General features: G+C 46.8%; 1 protein-coding gene across 3 annotated transcripts; it reads left to right on the forward strand.

Annotated features, from left to right (window-relative positions):
* Positions 1 to 190: 190 nt before the first annotated feature.
* On the forward strand, positions 191 to 17,211 carry MED20 (mediator complex subunit 20). Of its 3 annotated transcripts, none has more exons than XM_065544056.2 (4): positions 191 to 928; positions 4,734 to 4,888; positions 12,716 to 12,969; positions 15,271 to 17,211. In XM_065544056.2, exons 2-4 carry the CDS (start codon positions 4,744 to 4,746, stop codon positions 15,484 to 15,486), a joined length of 615 nt encoding a protein of 204 aa, XP_065400128.1. In that variant the 5' UTR covers positions 191 to 928; positions 4,734 to 4,743; the 3' UTR covers positions 15,487 to 17,211. The 3 variants fall into 3 exon arrangements, with proteins under 3 accessions (XP_065400128.1, XP_045246813.2, XP_045246814.1); XM_045390878.2 differs by having other exon boundaries at positions 191 to 305; XM_045390879.2 differs by lacking the exon at positions 4,734 to 4,888 and having other exon boundaries at positions 191 to 305.
* The last annotated feature ends 222 nt before the right edge of the window (positions 17,212 to 17,433 follow it).

Consider the following 17,433-nt stretch of genomic DNA (forward strand, 5'->3'; position numbering starts at 1 on the left):
GCTCTTAGCTTCATGGGTCTAGGCCTAGAGTGCTCAGCCAAACGAGAATGTCTGGATTTAGAAACCTGTGGGCGGGAATCCGCAGATGATGTCACTAGAGGTGTCACCGAGGGGCCCTGAGACCCGCCCCACTCCTTGGGGAAGGCGTGGACCCGGCGCTCTGTTTTTACGTATTTCCGGAGTCTCTTCCGAGACCGAAGGTTGTGTTGGGGAACTGAAGCAGTTTCTGTGGGCGGATAGGGAACCCTGCGTTTCTACCGTGTGATCCGGCCGCCTTCCTGGCCCGACGCCATGGGAGTGACTTGGTAGGACTGCAGGGGGTTTTGTAGGGCGGAGCTTGGAGTTGTGAAGGGCCGAAAAGAGGACCTTGACCGTGGTCCGCCGTCCCCTGGGAGCTGTCCTCGGGTTGTGTGGATGAGAGGATGCCGTGCGAGCCGCGGGTTCCCCGGCCTTGTTTCCTCGGAGATGCGCCCCTTCCTCTTGGAAGGCGGGAAAGCAAAGCGAAGTTTTTTTTTTTTTTTTTTTTTTTTCTTTAAGACGGAGTCTCGCTCTGTCGCCAGGCTGGAGTGCAGTGGTGCGATCTTGGCTCACTGCACCCTCCGCCTCTTGGGTTCAAGCGATTCTCCTGCCTCAGCCTTCCGAGTAGCTGGGACTACAGGCGCCCACCACCACGCCCGGCTATTTTTTGTATTTTTAGTAGAAATGGGATTTCACCATATTGGCCAGGCTGGTGTCGACAAAGCAAAGTTTTTTGTTTTTTTTTTTGTTTGTTTGTTTGTTTTTGAGACGGAGTCTCGCTCTGTCACCCAGGCTGGAGTGCAGTGGCCGGATCTCAGCTCACTGCAAGCTCCGCCTCCCGGGTTCACGCCATTCTCCTGCCTCAGCCTCCCGAGTAGCTGGGACTACAGGCGCCTGCCACCTCGCCCGGGTAAGTTTTTTGTATTTTTAGTAGAGACGGGGTTTCACCGTGTTAGCCAGGATGGTCTCGATCTCCTGACCTCGTGATCCGCCCGTCTCGGCCTCCCAAAGTGCTGGGATTACAGGCTTGAGCCACCGCGCCCGGCCGACAAAGCAAAGTTTTTATCCCAGGAACCTATCAATGGTTGTGTACCTCATTCCCTTCTAGATTTATTTTCCTTCCCGTGAGGCCATAGTACTGCCCGCAATGGGACGTCAGGGTTGGAAATAGGGTCTTTGGACTGTGACCCACCTGCAGACAGGGTTAGAGGGAGTGTGTTATAAGCAATCAGGAAACAGTATTTTTAAAGATTTTCTTTATTTTTCTTTATTTCTTTTTCTTTCTTTCTTTTTTTTTTTTTTGAGACGGAGTTTCGCTCTTGTTGCCCAGACTGGAGTGCAATGGCGCGATCTCGGCTCACAGCAACCTCCGCCTCGCGGGTTCAAGCCATTCTCCTTCCTCAGACTCCGGAGTAGCTGGGATTACAGGCATGCGTCACCACGCCCGGCTAATTTTGTATTTTTGGTAGAGACGGGGTTTCTCCATGTTGGTCAGGCTGGTCTCGAACTCCAGACCTCAGGTGATCCGCCCGCTTCGGCCTCCCAAAGTGCTGGGATTACAGACGTGAGCCACCGCGACCGGCCAAGATTTTTGCCTACCCTTCCCTCAGCCATCAAATGCAGTTAGACCAGCTTGTGTCTGTTTCTAATTTGCCCATTTTAAGATCTTGGGTCCAGAGGGAAAAAGAGGCTATTGAAAATAAGGAGATCATGGTTCCAGGCACTTTATCTCTTTAGGACCCGTTTCCCACTATGTTTAATTCCATGGTTAGTCTAGTTTCAGAGGAGTTTTTATCTTTCATAGGTTTTAAGTCTCCGTTGGAAGAAGATGAGGTAGCAGGGAAAGGTATGGGTCCAGTGCTTGTGGAGGCGTTAGTTGTAAGGTGCCAGGTCCCAGAACATTTTTTTCTTATCTCAGTAGATGTGAGCATTTTTCCCCGTGGGAGAAACCCAGAGGCCAGGATATCTGAAGCCAGTGGCTATAGGCTTCTCATACAAAAGCATGTGTAGGGGAAATACTTTTCCTCCTGGTAGCCCAGGTTCTTGCAGGTTTCTCAGTGATTGCACTCTTGTTTCCCACAGTTCACATCATGATCCTCCTGTGTTCCTTAATGGAAGCAAGATATGTGAGGGATGGAAATAGAAAGGATGCAGCGTAGAACCCTGGAACCCCATGCTCTTTTTTAAATAAATAGAAATGGGTTCTTGCTGTTTTGTACATCCAGGTCTTGAATTCCTGAACTCAAGCGAGCCTCCTGCTTTGGTGTCCCAAAGTATTGGCATTACAGACACGAGCCACCGTGCCCAGCCACCCCTGCTTTTTAAATGGAGAAGGCAGGCCGGGCGCGGTGGCTCAAGCCTGTAATCCCAGCACTTTGGGAGGCCGAGACGGGCGGATCACGAGGTCAGGAGATCGAGACCATCCTGGCTAACACGGTGAAACCCCGTCTCTATTAAGAAATACAAAAAACTAGCCGGGCGAGGTGGCGGGCGCCTGTAGTCCCAGCTACTCGGGAGGCTGAGGCCGGAGAATGGCGTAAACCCGGGAGGCGGAGCTTGCAGTGAGCAGAGATCCGGCCACTGCACTCCAGCCTGGGTGACAGAGCGAGACTCCGTCTCAAAAAAAAAAAAAATAAATAAATAAATAAATAAATAAATAAATGGAGAAGGCAGCTCCAGGGCAAGGGCTCTCTGTTGGCACCCTTATCAACGTTTTCAGAATCCTAGGACTTCTGTCCCTTGTAGCGTCAGTTTAGGGATTCTTTTATATTTCAACATAAGGCACATTAGCAACATTGTTTATCAGTGCTTTTTCTGATAGAGTAGTGACAATTTTTAGCAACAGAAGGACTCTACCCTAATAGATTCATTTAGTTGATCATAAAGCAATGTCATCTATGACTGTTTTCTTGATTTCTATATAGCTAAGTACTGCCTGTACTATTGTTTATTAATTTTTTAAATTGATCTTTTCCTTAAAAATGTTTTAACAGGCACTACATCCCTATACAGGCAGTCTAGTTAGTGGTTAAGAGCATGGACATGAAACCAGGTTGCTGGGCTTTGAGTCTTGGGTGTACCACGCATTAACTGTGTGACCTAGTGCAAGTTATTTAACCTCTTTGTACTGTACTTAAATTTCCTCTTTTTTTTTTCTTTTTGAGATGGAGTTTCGCTCTTGTTGTCCAGACTGGAAGGCAGTGGTGCGATCTTGGCTCACTGCAACCTCCGCCTCCTGGTTTCAAGCAATTCTCCTGCCTCAGCCTCCCATGTAGCTGGGATTACAGGCACACACCACCACGCCTGGCTAAGTTTTGTATTTTTGGTAGAGACAGGGTTTCACCATGTTGGCTAGGCTAGTCTTGAACTTCTGACCTCAAGTGATCCTCCCACCTCGGCCTTCCAAAGTGCTGGGATTACAGGTGTGAGCCACAGTGCCCGGCAGTTTCCTTATTTGTAACAAGTTGATAAATAACATCTTCATAGGACTATTGTGAGGATTTGGAGAGTTAATTCATCTAAAGGCCTTAGGACGCAGACTGGCACGTTGTTGGTTGGCAATTGTTACCTACCACTCTAAAGGGGAAGCCACCATATGAGGTTCACTCACCATAGGAGGAAACCTTGGAAATGTTTTTTTTGTTTTGTTTTGTTCCATTGTTTTGATTCAATTTTTGTGAATACTGTTGCCTCTCATTCCCGAAGATTATAAACTTGAAGGCTGCTTTTTTTCTGTTCCTAGGGCTGTTGACTAGAACTTTCTGTGATGATGGAAATGTTCTCTAACAGCAGTGTCCAATACACTAGTCCCAGCCACCTGTGGCTCTGGGCTACTGTGCTGAACAGCTCCACAGAGTTGGTAAAAACGTGTTAACCCAAACTGAGACTTTGTCCTTGATGTAGTCAGAACTGAAAGAGTTGCAAAAGGAATCCCTTTTTCATTATATAACTCAGCATTATTGAATGCTCAGCCTGTGTGCCATCTAGAATCTTCGGCATGCCACACTTGAGAATGTCCCATGATAGGAAGTTCATTGCTCTGGTGTGAGAATCCTGAGAACTATGCTTCAGTTCTTAGAGGGGCTCTCAGGGACAGTGGTCCTCTATTCCTTGTCTTTAAAATGGGGGACTGGTCCAAGTGTAATGAGTTATCTTAATTGATTGTTCACATTCGGTTACAGATTGGACTCCTTGTTCTACTCTTCCCCATTCTAACTACTGCACTTGACTGGTCTTAACTTTTTTTTTTTTTTTAAGATCGAGTCTCGCCCTGTTGCCCACACTGGAATACAATGGTGCAATCTCGGCTTACTGCGAGCTCTGCCTCCCAGGTTCAAATGATTCTCCTGCCTCAGCCTCACAAGTAGCTGGGATTACAGGCGCCTGCTACCACGCCCAGCTAAATAATTTTTGTATTTTTAATAGAGACAGGGTTTCACCATGTTGGCCATTCTTGTCTTGAACTCCTGACCTCGTGATCCGCCCACTTTGACCTCCCAAAGTGCTGGGATTACAGGCATGAGCCACCATGCCTGGCCAAAAAAAATTTTTTTTAAAATTTATAATAAAGTTGCAGGGGTTGGGAGACGGTCAGAGTAGGTAATTTCCAAGATAACTTTTGGCCCTGACGAGCTGTGATGCTGTGGGCGAGTGAGTGGCTCAGTGAGCACATGTGTGTCTCTGGATAACTGACAATTTGGTGCTCTCCTTTCCAGTGTGTCCCAGATGCCTGTGGCTGAGGGCAAGAGTGTTCAGCAAACCGTAGAGCTCCTTACCCGGAAATTGGAGATGCTTGGGGCAGAGAAGCAAGGAACATTTTGTGTGGACTGTGAGACTTACCATACGGCTGCATCTACCCTTGGCAGCCAAGGTCAGTGACATGGGTCTGTAGGATGGCTGGAACGAGGGTTGGAGTTAATAGACATTTGTGTTAATTGAAGTATTTCTGCTTTTCTGCTAAGGGTGGTGTTCTTAAACATGTGGCGAGATGTGTTTCTGAATTCATTAATTATTGGTTCTTTATTTCTTAGAATAGGGCCTTTGAAAGCTTTATTTTATTTTATTTTATTTTATTTATTTTGTTGAGACAGGGTCTTACTCTGTCGCCCAGGCTGGAGTGCAGTGGCATGATCACAGCTCACTGACTGCAGCCTCGACCCCCTGGGCTCAAGTGATCCTTCCACCTTGGCCTCCTGACTTGGCCTCCTGAGTAGCTGACATGACAGGCATGAGCCACCACACCTGGCTAATATTTTAAATTTTTTGTAGAGACAGGGTCTCCCTATGTTGACCAGGCTGGTTTTGAATTCCTGGCCTGAAGGGACTATCCGGCCTCAGCTTCCCAAAGTATTGGGATTATAGGTATGAGCCGCCACTCCTGGCTAAAGCTTTATTGAGGTATAGTTGATATACAAGCAGTTGCACACATCTAATGCATACATCTTAATGAGTTTGGATATATGCATACACCTATGATATCATCACCACAACCAAGGTACTAAACATATCTGTTACATCCCAAAATTTCTTTGTGTGTGTGTGTGTGTTTTTTTTTTTAAGAGATAGTCTTGCTTTGTTGTCCAGGCTGGAGTGCTTTGGTGTCTCATAGCTCACTGCAGCCTCAAACTCCTGGGGTCAGGTGATCCTCCCACCTTAGCCTCCTGAGTAGCTGAAACTACTGGCATGTGCCACCATGCCTGGCTGATTTTTTCACGTTTGGGTGGGGTCATGGGAGTGTCTTACTATGCTGCCCAAGTTCGTCTCAAACTCCCAGTCACAAGACATCCTTCCACCTTAGCTTCTCAAGTAGCTGGTATCAAACTCCTGAGCTCAGGGGATCCACCAGCAAGGGCCTCCCGAAGTGCTGAGATGACAGGCATGAGCCACCATGCCTGGCCCTTGTGTTCTTTGAGTGCTTTTTGTTTTGTGCAGTTTGAACTCTAAAAGCAATGTTTCTCAGAGGGTTAATCACTGACTAACCACATCAGAATCACCTGGGATGCTTGTTAGAGTTGCAGATTCCTGGCCTTGTTTACTGATTGACTGCTGCTGTAGGCCACGTAATCTACATTTAATAATCCAGACAATCCTTATGCACTCTGAAATTTGAGAAAGACTTGTTTTAGGCCCAGAAGTCTTTGTTTATGATTCTTTTAGAGCTTTAGGGCTTCTAGAAGTTTCTTTTTATAGAGTTCCTGTTTTCCTACACCTAACCATTGGCATTGACCTCCTCATTAGCATAAATCAATTGTTCTTTTTAGTGGATTGAGTGATGAGATGGGGTGTGGATGATGGGGGATGGTGGTTGGGAGGGAGAGAGGATTTTTTTTTTTTTCTTTTTAGAGTGAGGGTCTCACTTTGTTGCCCAACTGTACAGTGGCATGATCACAGCTCACTGCAAGCTCTTAACTCCTGGGCTCAGGCAATGAGAAACTCTTTGGATATGAGTTAGGGAACTTGTTTCTCTTAGTCTTGGCTCTGCAGTAACTTGACCTTGAACAGTTCCATAACACTGGTTATCACTGGGGAGCCAGAGCCCTGAGTCCTGGCTTTGCCACATTCTAACTGTGTACCTGTAGGTAACTCCAACAACCTATCTGTTACTATTTCCACGCCTCTCACGTACCTGTTTCCCTTAGATCCATTTCCTGCACTTCCCCTGTAAGCTGTATTTTCCAGGCCCTCTCCTAGTTAGCTTTGGTTATTGAGAGGCACCAGAGAAGATTAGAGGATGGGAGAAAGGAAGCCCACAGTGTTCCTCTCCCTCTGCTTTGGGCAGTGTCTCTAGCCATGGCTGTGTCTTCACTTCCTTGGTTCTAGCTTCTGCTAGGCAGCCCTCATTCCTGCCTCTGATAACAGCACATATTTTCTTTTCCCTTTAGCCTTAAGAATGGTAGTAGCTTCCTGTGTTGCTAATCTTTGGGTTGTCCCACCATCCTGTTTGGTTTTTCCTTTCTTCCAACCCGTGTATTTGTTCCCCGTATACATTTCTTCTACCAACACTATCTGACATGGGCTCTGTTTTTGGACTCTTCCCCAATACACTTCTGTCATCTATAAAATGAAGATAATCATAGTATTTCTCTCCTCATGTTGTGCTAAATAAGTTAATACATGCAAAGCATGTAGAACTGAGATTGTCATGTAATTTTTTTTTTTTTTTTGAGATGGAATTTTGCTCTTGTTGCCCAGGCTGGAGTGCAGTGGTGCAGTCTCGGCTCACTGCAACCTCCACCTCCCGAGTTCAAGCAATTCTCCTGCCTCAGCCTCCCGAGTAGCTGGGACTACAGGTGTGCTCCACCATGCCTGGCTCATTTTTGTGTTTTTAGTAGAGATGGGGTTTCACCATGTTGGCCAGGCTAGTCTCGAACTCCTGACCTTGTGATCTGCCCACCTTGGCTTCCCAAAGTGCTGGGATTACAGGCATGAGCCACTGCACCCGGCTTGTCATGTAATATTTAATGTAGTATTTAAGTAGCTAAGAGTTGTACTGAGCTCTTTTATCATCGTTGATAAAATTGCAGTTCCATTTGTGTTGCCTTCAATATGAAGGAGGTAAGAATGAAAAGATAATTACAAAAGCATTTGGGTAATAAAACATTTGGATATAGATATGAAATGACATATGACTTCTAGTGAAACTACCTGGTGTGGGCTGAGCAGGCCCTCACTTTCAAGAAGTTCCAGTCTAGTTGGGGAGACAGAACACCTTCATGGCAGGCAGTAGGGAACAATGGAAAGAGCAATAAACTTGGGGTGAGCAGGCCTGGACTGGAGCTTCAGTCTTGCTGGTTACTGGCTCTGTGCCTGTAGTTCAGTGATTTTCACACTTGATCAGCATTAGCATCATCTGAAAGGCTTGTTACCACACAGACTGCTAGACCCCACCCCAAAGTTCCTGACTTAGTAGTCTGTCACCCAGGCTGGAGTGCAATGGCATGATCACAGCTCATTATTGCCTCGACCTGCTGGGCTCCAGTGATCCTCCAGCCTCAGCATCCTAAATAGCTGGGGCCACAGGTGCGTGCCAGTATACCTGGCTAACTTTTTTATTTTTTTGTAGAGTCAAGGTCTCCCTATGTTGCCCAGGCTGGTCTCAAACTCCTGGGCTCAAGCGATCCTCCCCGCCTTGGCCTCCTGAAGTGTTGATATTACAGGCGTGAGCGCCCTGGCTATAATTTGCATTTCTAATAAGTTCCCAGGTGGTTCTGCTACTGCTGCTGCTCTGGGATCCAATTAGCTTCATTTTCCTCATCTTTAGAAGGGGGACAGTAAACTTGGTTCTCCTTGCTTCACAAGGTGGTACAGACATGAAAGGATTTTGCTGTGATAGAAAATACGATTGTCGGCTAGGCGCGGTGGTTCACACCTGGAATCCCAGCATTTTGGGAGGCCGAGGTGGGCAGATCACCTGAGGTCAGGAGCTTGAGACCAGCCCGGCCAACATGGTGAAACCCCGTCTCTACTGAAAATACAAAAATTAGCCAGGTGTGGTGACAGGTGCCTGTAATCCCAGCTACTCAGGAGTCTGAGGCAGGAGAATCGCTTGAACTTGGGAGGCAGAGGCTGCAGTGAGCCGAGATCACTCCATTGAACTCCAGCCTAGGCAACAGAGCTAGACTCCATCTCCAAAAAAAAAAAAAAAAAAAGTACTATTGTCAGCTGAGTGCAGTGGCTCATACCTGTAATCCTAGCACTTTGGGAAGTAGAGGTGAGAGGATTGCTTGAGTCTAGGAGTTTGAGGCCAGCCTAGGTAAGATCTCGTCTCTACAAAAAAAAAAAAAAAAAAAAAAAAAAAAAAAAAAAGTCTGGGCACAGTGGCTCACACCTGTAATCCCAGCACTTTGGGAGGCCAAGGCAGGTGGATCATGAGGTCAGGAGATCGAAACCATCCTAGCTAACATGGTGAAACCCCGTCTCTACTAAAAATACAAAAAAATAGCCAGGCGTGGTGGTGGGCGCCTGTAGTCCCAGCTACCCGGGAGGCTGAGGCAGGAGAACGGTGTGAACCTGGGAGGCGGAGCTGGCAGTCTGGCAGTGAACCGAGACTGCGCCACTGCACTCCAGCCTGGGTGACGGAGTGAGACTCCGTCTCAAAAAAAAATTTTTTTTAAATGGTGGGCATGGTGGTCTCAGCTACGTGGGAGGCTGAGGCAGGAGGATTGCTTGGGCTCAGGAGGTTGAGGCTTCAGTGAGCTGTGTTCATGCCACTACACTCCAGCCTAGGTGACAGAGCAACACCGTGTCTCAAAAGAAAGAAAAGGAAAATGTTATTGTCTATAACAACTAGAAGTGCCTTCTTCATTAAGCGCGCGCGCACACACGTATCCCTTAGTTGACTTTTAAGATATTTCCAAGACAGTAACACTTGCAGACTTATATAGCATGAATAAATTATGTAATTATAGTGAGTAGACAGAACAGAATGACGAGGTCAGCTTTGGATGGATTTTTTTCTTGAGAGTCCAGAAGGTTTGAACTGGATTTAGGAGGTGACAGGTGTGAATCGTCAGCAAGCAGTCAGGAGGAGGGATGTGTCCTGGAGGATCTGTGCAGAGCCTCCTGTGTTCATGAACAGTGGCCTATATAGGGAAGCCACATGACCTCTGCTCCCCCAACCCTTGCACCCTTTTCATTCCCACACTCTTACCCCCTATCTAGAATGTCTTCTTCCTTTGTGTGGCTGGATCCTATCTTCTCTTCATATCGCAGTTCAAATCCCTTTTTTTTTTTTTTTTTTTTGAGGCAGAGTCTCACTCTGTCGCCCAGGCTGGAGTGCAGTGGCGCGATCTCGGGTCACTGCAAGCTCCGCCTCCCGGGTTCATGCCATTCTCCTGCCTCAGCCTCCCAAGTAGCTGGGACTGCAGGCGCCTGCCACCATGCCCGGCTAATTTTTTGTATTTTTAGTATGGGGTTTCACCGTGTTAGCCAGGATGGTCTTGATCTCCTGACCTCATGATCCACCCGCCTCAGCCTCCGAACGTGCTGGGATTACAGATGTGAGCCATGCCCGGCCAAATCCTATTTTTTTTTCCTGCTGACTTGTTCACTTTAATCTTTTCCTATCCTGAAGTCTTTCCTTTCTTCCGAAAGACTTGTGGTCTTTCCTTGGTAGTAACTTGTTTTATTTCATGGTCTTTTAAAAAGTTTTTAGCCACCAGGCTCGGTGGCTCATGCCTCTAATCCCAGCACTTTGGGAGGCCGAGGTGGGTGGATCACCTGAAGTCAGGAGTTTGAGACCAGCCTGACCAACACGGTGAAACCCTGTCTCTACTAAAAATACAAAAAATTAGCCGGGCCTGGTGGCGGGTGCTTGTAATCCCAGCTACTTGGGAGGCTGAGGCAGGAGAATCACTTGAACCCGGGAGGCAGAGGTTGCAGTGAGCCGAGATCGTGCCACTATACTCCAGTCTGGGAGACAGAGTGAGACTCTGTCTCAAAAAAAAAAAAAAAAAAAGTTTTTAGCCTATCTCAGCTGGGCGTGGTGGCTAATGCCTGGAATCTCAGCACTTTGGGAGGCCAAGATCGGCAGATCACCTGAGGTCAGGAGTTCAAGACCAGTCTGGCCAACATGGTGAATCCCCATCTCTACTAAAAATACAAAAATTAGCCAGGTGTGGTGGCACACACTTATAATCCTCGCTACGCAGAAGGCTGAGGCAGGAGAATCACTTGAACCTAAGAGGCGGAGGTTGCGGTGAGCCAAGATCACGCCATTGCACTCCAGCCTGGGCGACACAGTGAGACGCTGTCTCAAAAAAAAAAAAAAAAAGTTTTTAGCCTATCTCTCTCATGAGATTGTCAGCTTTTTTTGCTTTTTTGAGATGGAATCTCGCTATCACCCAGGCTGGAGTGTAGTGGCATGATCTCGGCTCATTGCAACCTCTGCCTCTTTGAGTTCAAGTGATTCTCCTGCCTTAGCCTCCCAAGTAGCTGGAATTACAGGCGCGTGCCACCATGCCTGGCTAATTTCTGTATTTTTAGTAGAGACGAGGTTTTACCATGTTGGCCAGGCTGGTCTCGAACTCCTGACCTCAAGTGATCCACCCACCATGGCCTCCCAAAGTGCTGGGATTACAGGCGTGAGCCACCGCCCCCGGCCTGATTGTCAGCTTCTTGAAGTCAGGGGCTAAGTCCTCTGCTTGTATGTTTCTTAAGCCCTAAGAAAAGTGTTGGGAATGGCTTATGTATGTAATAAGCATGTGGGATTGTGGCAGTCTATCCATTAATTCTTATAGTGTATGAAAGAGGAATCTTGCTTTCCAGTTTTTGCCTTCTGTTTTTTTTTTTGGAAGATAGAGTATTGCTCTGTTGCCCAGGCTGGAGCGCAGTGACATGATCTCAGCTCAGTGCAACTTCCACCTCCTGGGTTCAAGTGATTATCGTGCCTCAGCCTCCCAAGTAACTGGGATTACAGGCATGCACCACCATACCCAGATAATTTTTGTATTTTTAGTAGAGATATGGTTTCACCATGTTGGTCAGGCTGGTCTCGAACTCCTGACCTCAAGTGATCCACCCGCCTCAGCCTCCCCAAAGTGTTGGGGTTACAGATGTGAGCCACTGTTCCCAGCCCTTCCTTCTTCTGTTTTCTACTTAACTAAATGTATATAGCTTTCCATTCTTATTGCAAAAAGTCTATGGAAATCAATGAGAAAACTCATTTCTTAGAGACTGGAAGGGGTGAGCTGGGGCTTGAAAGTTGAACTTCCGAACCAGATCCTGAATTCTCTCTGCTGTAGTGTGCTGCTTGCTTCCCAAGTTGGCTAGACTTCTAAAAATTCTCCAATGGTTTGCCGTTGGTTTCAGGATACAGTATAAACTTCTTGAGGCATGGTAGACAAGACCTATCACAGCTTGGCTCCCATCTACCTTTCCCTGCTTATGCTCAGACACTCCCCTTTGCTGCTTCTGTAGGACCATTTACTAGATCTCAAAGAGGGAGGAAGCTGAGGTGAGGAGGAATGCGCAGAAGAAGGGAGCAGCTACTTCCTTTGGCATGCCCAAATGCTGTTACTTTCATTTTACTTATGTAATACATGATAACATACAAAAGATTATATGTAAAGTCTGTGGGAGTTAGACTTTACGTATAGACCATCGGTGAGCCCACCACTCAACTTAAGAATTAAAACATAATCAGGCCAGGTGCGGTGGCTCACGCCTGTAATCCCAGCACTTTGGGAGGCCGAGGCGGGTGGATCACGAGGTCAGGAGATCGAGACCATCCTTGCAAACATGGCGAAACCCTGCCTCTACTCAGAAAAAATACAAAAAATTAGCCGGGCGTGGTGGTGGGCACCTGTAGTCCCAGCTACTCGGGAGGCTGAGGCAGGAGAATGGCATGAACCCGGGAGGCGGAGCTTGCAGTGAGCCGAGATCGTGCCACTGCACTCCAGCCTGGGCAACAGAAAAAAAAAAGAATTAAAACATAATCGACACTATTAAAGTATCCTGTGTGCCCCTCACCATTTTCTGTAGAGCAGGGTGGGTCTTACCACATGCTGCCTCTCCTGCTATTCCCCCCTACCTTTCTAGAAAAGGCAGTCAGTGAGAGGATTCCCCTCACCCCACACCAAGAACTGCTGAGGTAGTGCCAGATTGCTGTCTCGCCTCATTCCGGGGGGAGTCATTTGAGTCTACTCTGGGGTTTGCCAGTGAGAGTCTTGATGATGAATAGGATCTCTGTCCCTTGCAGGTCAGACCGGGAAGCTGATGTATGTGATGCACAACTCAGAGTACCCATTGAGCTGTTTCGCTCTCTTTGAGAATGGCCCTTGTCTTATTGCTGACACCAACTTTGATGTGCTTATGGTGAAGCTCAAGGGCTTTTTCCAGAGTGCTAAGGCCAGCAAGATTGAAACCCGGGGCACCCGGTACCAGTACTGTGACTTCCTGGTGAAGGTGGGCACGGTCACAATGGGGCCCAGTGCCCGGGGCATCTCTGTGGAGGTAAGACTTGGTGAAAATAGGAGCAGGATGTGCTGAGGGGGCTGCTCACCAAAGGGCTCTGAAGATTTTCCAGTTCTCTATTTTTTTTTTTTTTTTGAGACAGAGTCTTGCTCTGTCACCCAGGCTGGAATGCAATGGTTCAGTCTTGGCACACTGAGGCCTTGACCTCCAGGGCTCAAGTGGTCCTGCAACCTCAGTCTCCCAAGTACCTGGGACTATACCCACCGAATTTAAATTTTTTTTTTTTTTTTTTTGAGACAGAGTCTCGCTCTGTCGCCCAGGCTGGAGTGCAGTGGCCGGATCTCAGCTCACTGCAAGCTCTGCCTCCCGGGTTTACGCCATTCTCCTGCCTCAGCCTCCCGAGTAGCTGGGACTACAGGCGCCCGCCACCTCGCCCGGCTAGTTTTTTGTATTTTTTAGTAGAGACGGGGTTTCACCGTGTTAGCCAGGATGGTCTCGATCTCCTGAGCTCGTGATCTGCCCGTCTTGGCCTCCCAAAGTGCTGGGATTACAGGCTTGAGCCACCGCGCCTGGCCTTTTTTTTTTTTTTTTTAATTAGAAATGAGGTCTTGAGGTGTTGCCCAGGCTGGTCTCAAACCCCTGGGCTCAAGTGATCCTCCCACTTCAGCCCCGCAGAGTGCTGGGATTACAGGTATGAGCCACCACACCTAGCCTCCAGTCCTTCTCAATTTCAACAGATATTTATGCCTACCTGATTCCGGACTCCAAGGCATCTGTGCTTTCTCTCCGTGAATCTTTTATCCTTCAGAGACTGAGACTCTCTAACACAAGGTGGGAAGTAGGAAGTGGGAAGCTGGGTTCAAAGCAAGCAGAAAGCTTCATTAGGAAGGGTGGCTTGCTAAAGAAGGGAAAAGATAGTCAAGGAAGGCAGGTGAGTTATGATATGGAGGGACAGTCACCCATGAGAAGAAGTACTGGAGCAGACCAAGACAACTCTTGGAATAATTTTCTGGAGGTGGGCCCTAAATCACATATGCCCATATAGCTCTCCTTAGTATGCTTTAAGATAGGTATCAAAAGTTGGGAAGCAAAAATATGCTTTTCCTTTTGACATGCTGTCTGCATTCTTTCATGGAGAAAGAGGTGTTTGTGTGTGAGATCACTTCATCTGTGACCCTGAGAGAGAGAGTGTGTGTGTGTGTGTGCGCATACATACACATATATAGTGACAAGGAGTGAGAGTGGCAGTGTGGCAGTAGCTGGCTTCTTTGGGACCAGGGAAAGTTCACAACTTACAATGTGCCCAGCACTGAGATAAGAAAACAAGTAAGCTTGCAGGGTCTACCCTTTGAAAATTTGTGATTTATTTATTGAGTGAGGCCGAAACACACAAACTATTTTTGAAGTTAGTCTGAAAATGCCATAAAAGAGGCAGTTTGCTCTGGGAATTCAAGCCAGTATGAGCACTGCTGACTTTGGTTGTGATGCTTCCTGGAGGATCAACATTTATGTAGGGATTTAAAATGTAGAAACATGGGGATAGAAAAGTCTAGGAAGAATCCCACTTGGAGAAAAGGGCATTAGTGGTAGTTTCTGCTCAGCAACCTCTAGGACCAAGACTTCCTAACCCTTTCAGCTTGTGATAGACCTTGGATTTGCTGAGACCTACTGAGGACCTACTGTTTATCCTCCACATTTCTAATCTTGTAGTAGAAACACACCCCACCTGTTTATTTACTTGTTTCTCCTTAGGGTTGCCAGTAATTTTGCCCTGCCATCTCTCTAGTAAATAATTAAGAGAGCAGAAGGAGAAAACCTAAGATGTATATTTTTTGGCCCATGCCACACTATTTGGGAAATTCTTTCTTAGGGTTGGAGCCCAGGTTGGTTCTACCTAGGGAGTAAAATATGGTCTTGAAAAAAACTCATAAGCATTTGTGTCTACTCTGCTCTCTACTTACACCATCACACACATTTCCTTCTCTTTATCTTTGTCATGTCTCTTAGAATTTTCTTGAGCTCTCCTTGAATCTTTACCCAGCATAGCAGGGACAACACAGTCCTGAGATCATCAAAAGGGGCCCAGATCTGCTTCTGGATCCTCTGGGAGGGCTGCAGGTTGGCACAGCTCCAGAAAGAGAAATGTCAAAGATGCCTAAAGATGTGGGTGTTGAGCCCAGTGTTTGGGTTGAATGTTTCCTGTGGACCAACACTGTGCTAGGAGGTGTGTGTCTTTAGCTTGGGGTTGGGGAAGATGGGAGCAGGAGGCAGGAGGTGCAAGAGAAGCAGACCTTGTCTTAGCCTTCATTCACCCTCATTCTCTGTGCTTTTGGTTCCCAGGTGGAGTATGGCCCCTGTGTGGTAGCTAGTGACTGCTGGAGCCTGCTGCTTGAGTTCCTACAGAGTTTTCTAGGCAGCCACACACCAGGCGCTCCCGCAGTGTTTGGGAACAGACATGATGCAGTCTACGGCCCAGCAGATACCATGGTCCAGTACATGGAACTCTTCAACAAGATCCGCAAGCAGCAGCAGGTGCCGGTGGCTGGGATTCGTTAGTGATAAGCAGCTGCCAGCTGAGCTCTGTCACCAGGGGTACTCCACAGGAGAAGCAGGTGCTGACTCTCAGGTCCCCGGACCCCAGAAACCCAGGGTAGACATGGAATCTACTCTCCTTCTCTGGTTCCCAGCTGTGGCTTTTGTTCTGGGGCTCTGGAGTCCCCTCCCCAACCCCCTGACTCTCACACAGAGCCCCCCATCAGCTGTTTTATTTCATTCCTTACTGGATTTGGCCTATCCTCAAGAATGGTAATTATGAAGAATGGAGAAGTTTGGACCCTGCCTCCTTTAGGGGAAAGGTAGGACAGGAATGTCCCTGCCTGGTATTGGTGGGGGAAACAGTCTGTATCCTCAACTATTGGGGATTTGTCTCAGGCCCACCGTGAACATGCTGCATTTTATGTTTGGATTGTGCTGTAATAAGAGCCTCTTCCTTTTGTCAGAGGATGTAACTGGGCTTCTATCCTGGAGATAGAGTGGAAGGCACAACTGGTTTGATAGTTACCATTTTCTGACCTGTTTGCTGAAGTGATTTGCGAATTGACTTTCCTAGGATGTTGCCTGAGTCCTTTGAACTCTCCTTCTGACATCTTTCCCTTCTGTTGTGAAATATGTTAAGCCACAGGCCAAACTGCTGTAAGATTGAAGTTTGTTTTTTTCTCACCTAATAATAGAGAGGTAATCAGATGGTCTAGGGCAGATTTAACTCTACAAGGTTATCAGGAACTTGGTTTCCTTCTGTCTTATTCAGCCATTCCCAGTATGTTTTCTTACCCACAATATCAAAGAAGACTCATCAGCTCCATATCTGCATTCTCCTGGGGAAAGAGAGAGAGAAAAGATATGTTTTTTTAAAAAAGATAGGACTGAGCATTGCTCAAATCACTGTGGCCACACTTTGCTGAAAGAGATGCTGGGACATAGAGCCTCTTATCTGGGCAGTCATGTGCCGAGTTAAGACTCAGGGATGCTGTGACTACAAGATGAAAGAGAATTTGGTTGCTGAGACCCAGTTAATGGCCTCTGCTACATGGAGCTCAATGGACATGCCCAGGAATGCTCTTGGCTGTTCGTTTGCAGTTAATACCTCCTGTAACTAAAGCATTCGTTTATGAATTGACTTGCGAGAAGGGCTGATCTCAGAGTCACTTTGAGCTAAGTTGGATTAGTCACACTAGGAAGTTAATTCCACACCCTTCGTCTAAGTCTCAGTATTGAGGCCTCTCCAGTTCTCATGCACCCCAATCTTAGGGTTAGAACATTTGACCCTGATACGTGCACCATGCTTCATGGTTGCCTGAGCTCCTTCTTCTGTTTCATTTGAGCATCCAAACTACATATTTGGTCATATTGCCTGCCTACCCCATGCCTGCTGCAGAAATATTCATCCAGGTATAACCTTGATATACACAGAGATGGTCTTAGGAGAATTGTTAATATACGTACTGTATTGTCATCAAGGATACTGTCCCTTATTTGAAGACATCTAAAGAGAAACTGTCTTCAGATCCAAGTGCTCAGATCTAAAGCCTCTGCAAAAGTCAGGTAGTGGTCATGTTTCCCTTCTAGTTTTGGCTGACAGGAAGCTCAATTCAGTATCATAACTACAGAACCTGTCATCTGTATTTTTTGTTCTCACGCCCTGTTTTTGTTATTTTGTTTCTGGTTTTTTATATTGAGGTATGTTTTAGATATTGTTTACAAAAATAAAATGCACAGATCTTGTGTTTTTGGCCTCCTGATTTACATTTGCTCTCACCCAGGTTTATTTATTTGTATTTTTCTGTAGGCTGCAGCTTTTATGGAATGAAACAATGCATAGGCAACATTTTGAACACAATGCATTTCCTGAAAATCTCCAGAAGTTGATTGTGGTAAATACAGACTCTCTAGACTTGTGCATTGTAAGGAGGGACTCTGTTCCCTAAAAGCTAAAAAAAAAAAAAA

Source organism: Macaca fascicularis, chromosome 4, assembly GCF_037993035.2.
Source record: "Macaca fascicularis isolate 582-1 chromosome 4, T2T-MFA8v1.1".
Lineage (NCBI taxonomy): Eukaryota > Metazoa > Chordata > Mammalia > Primates > Cercopithecidae > Macaca > Macaca fascicularis.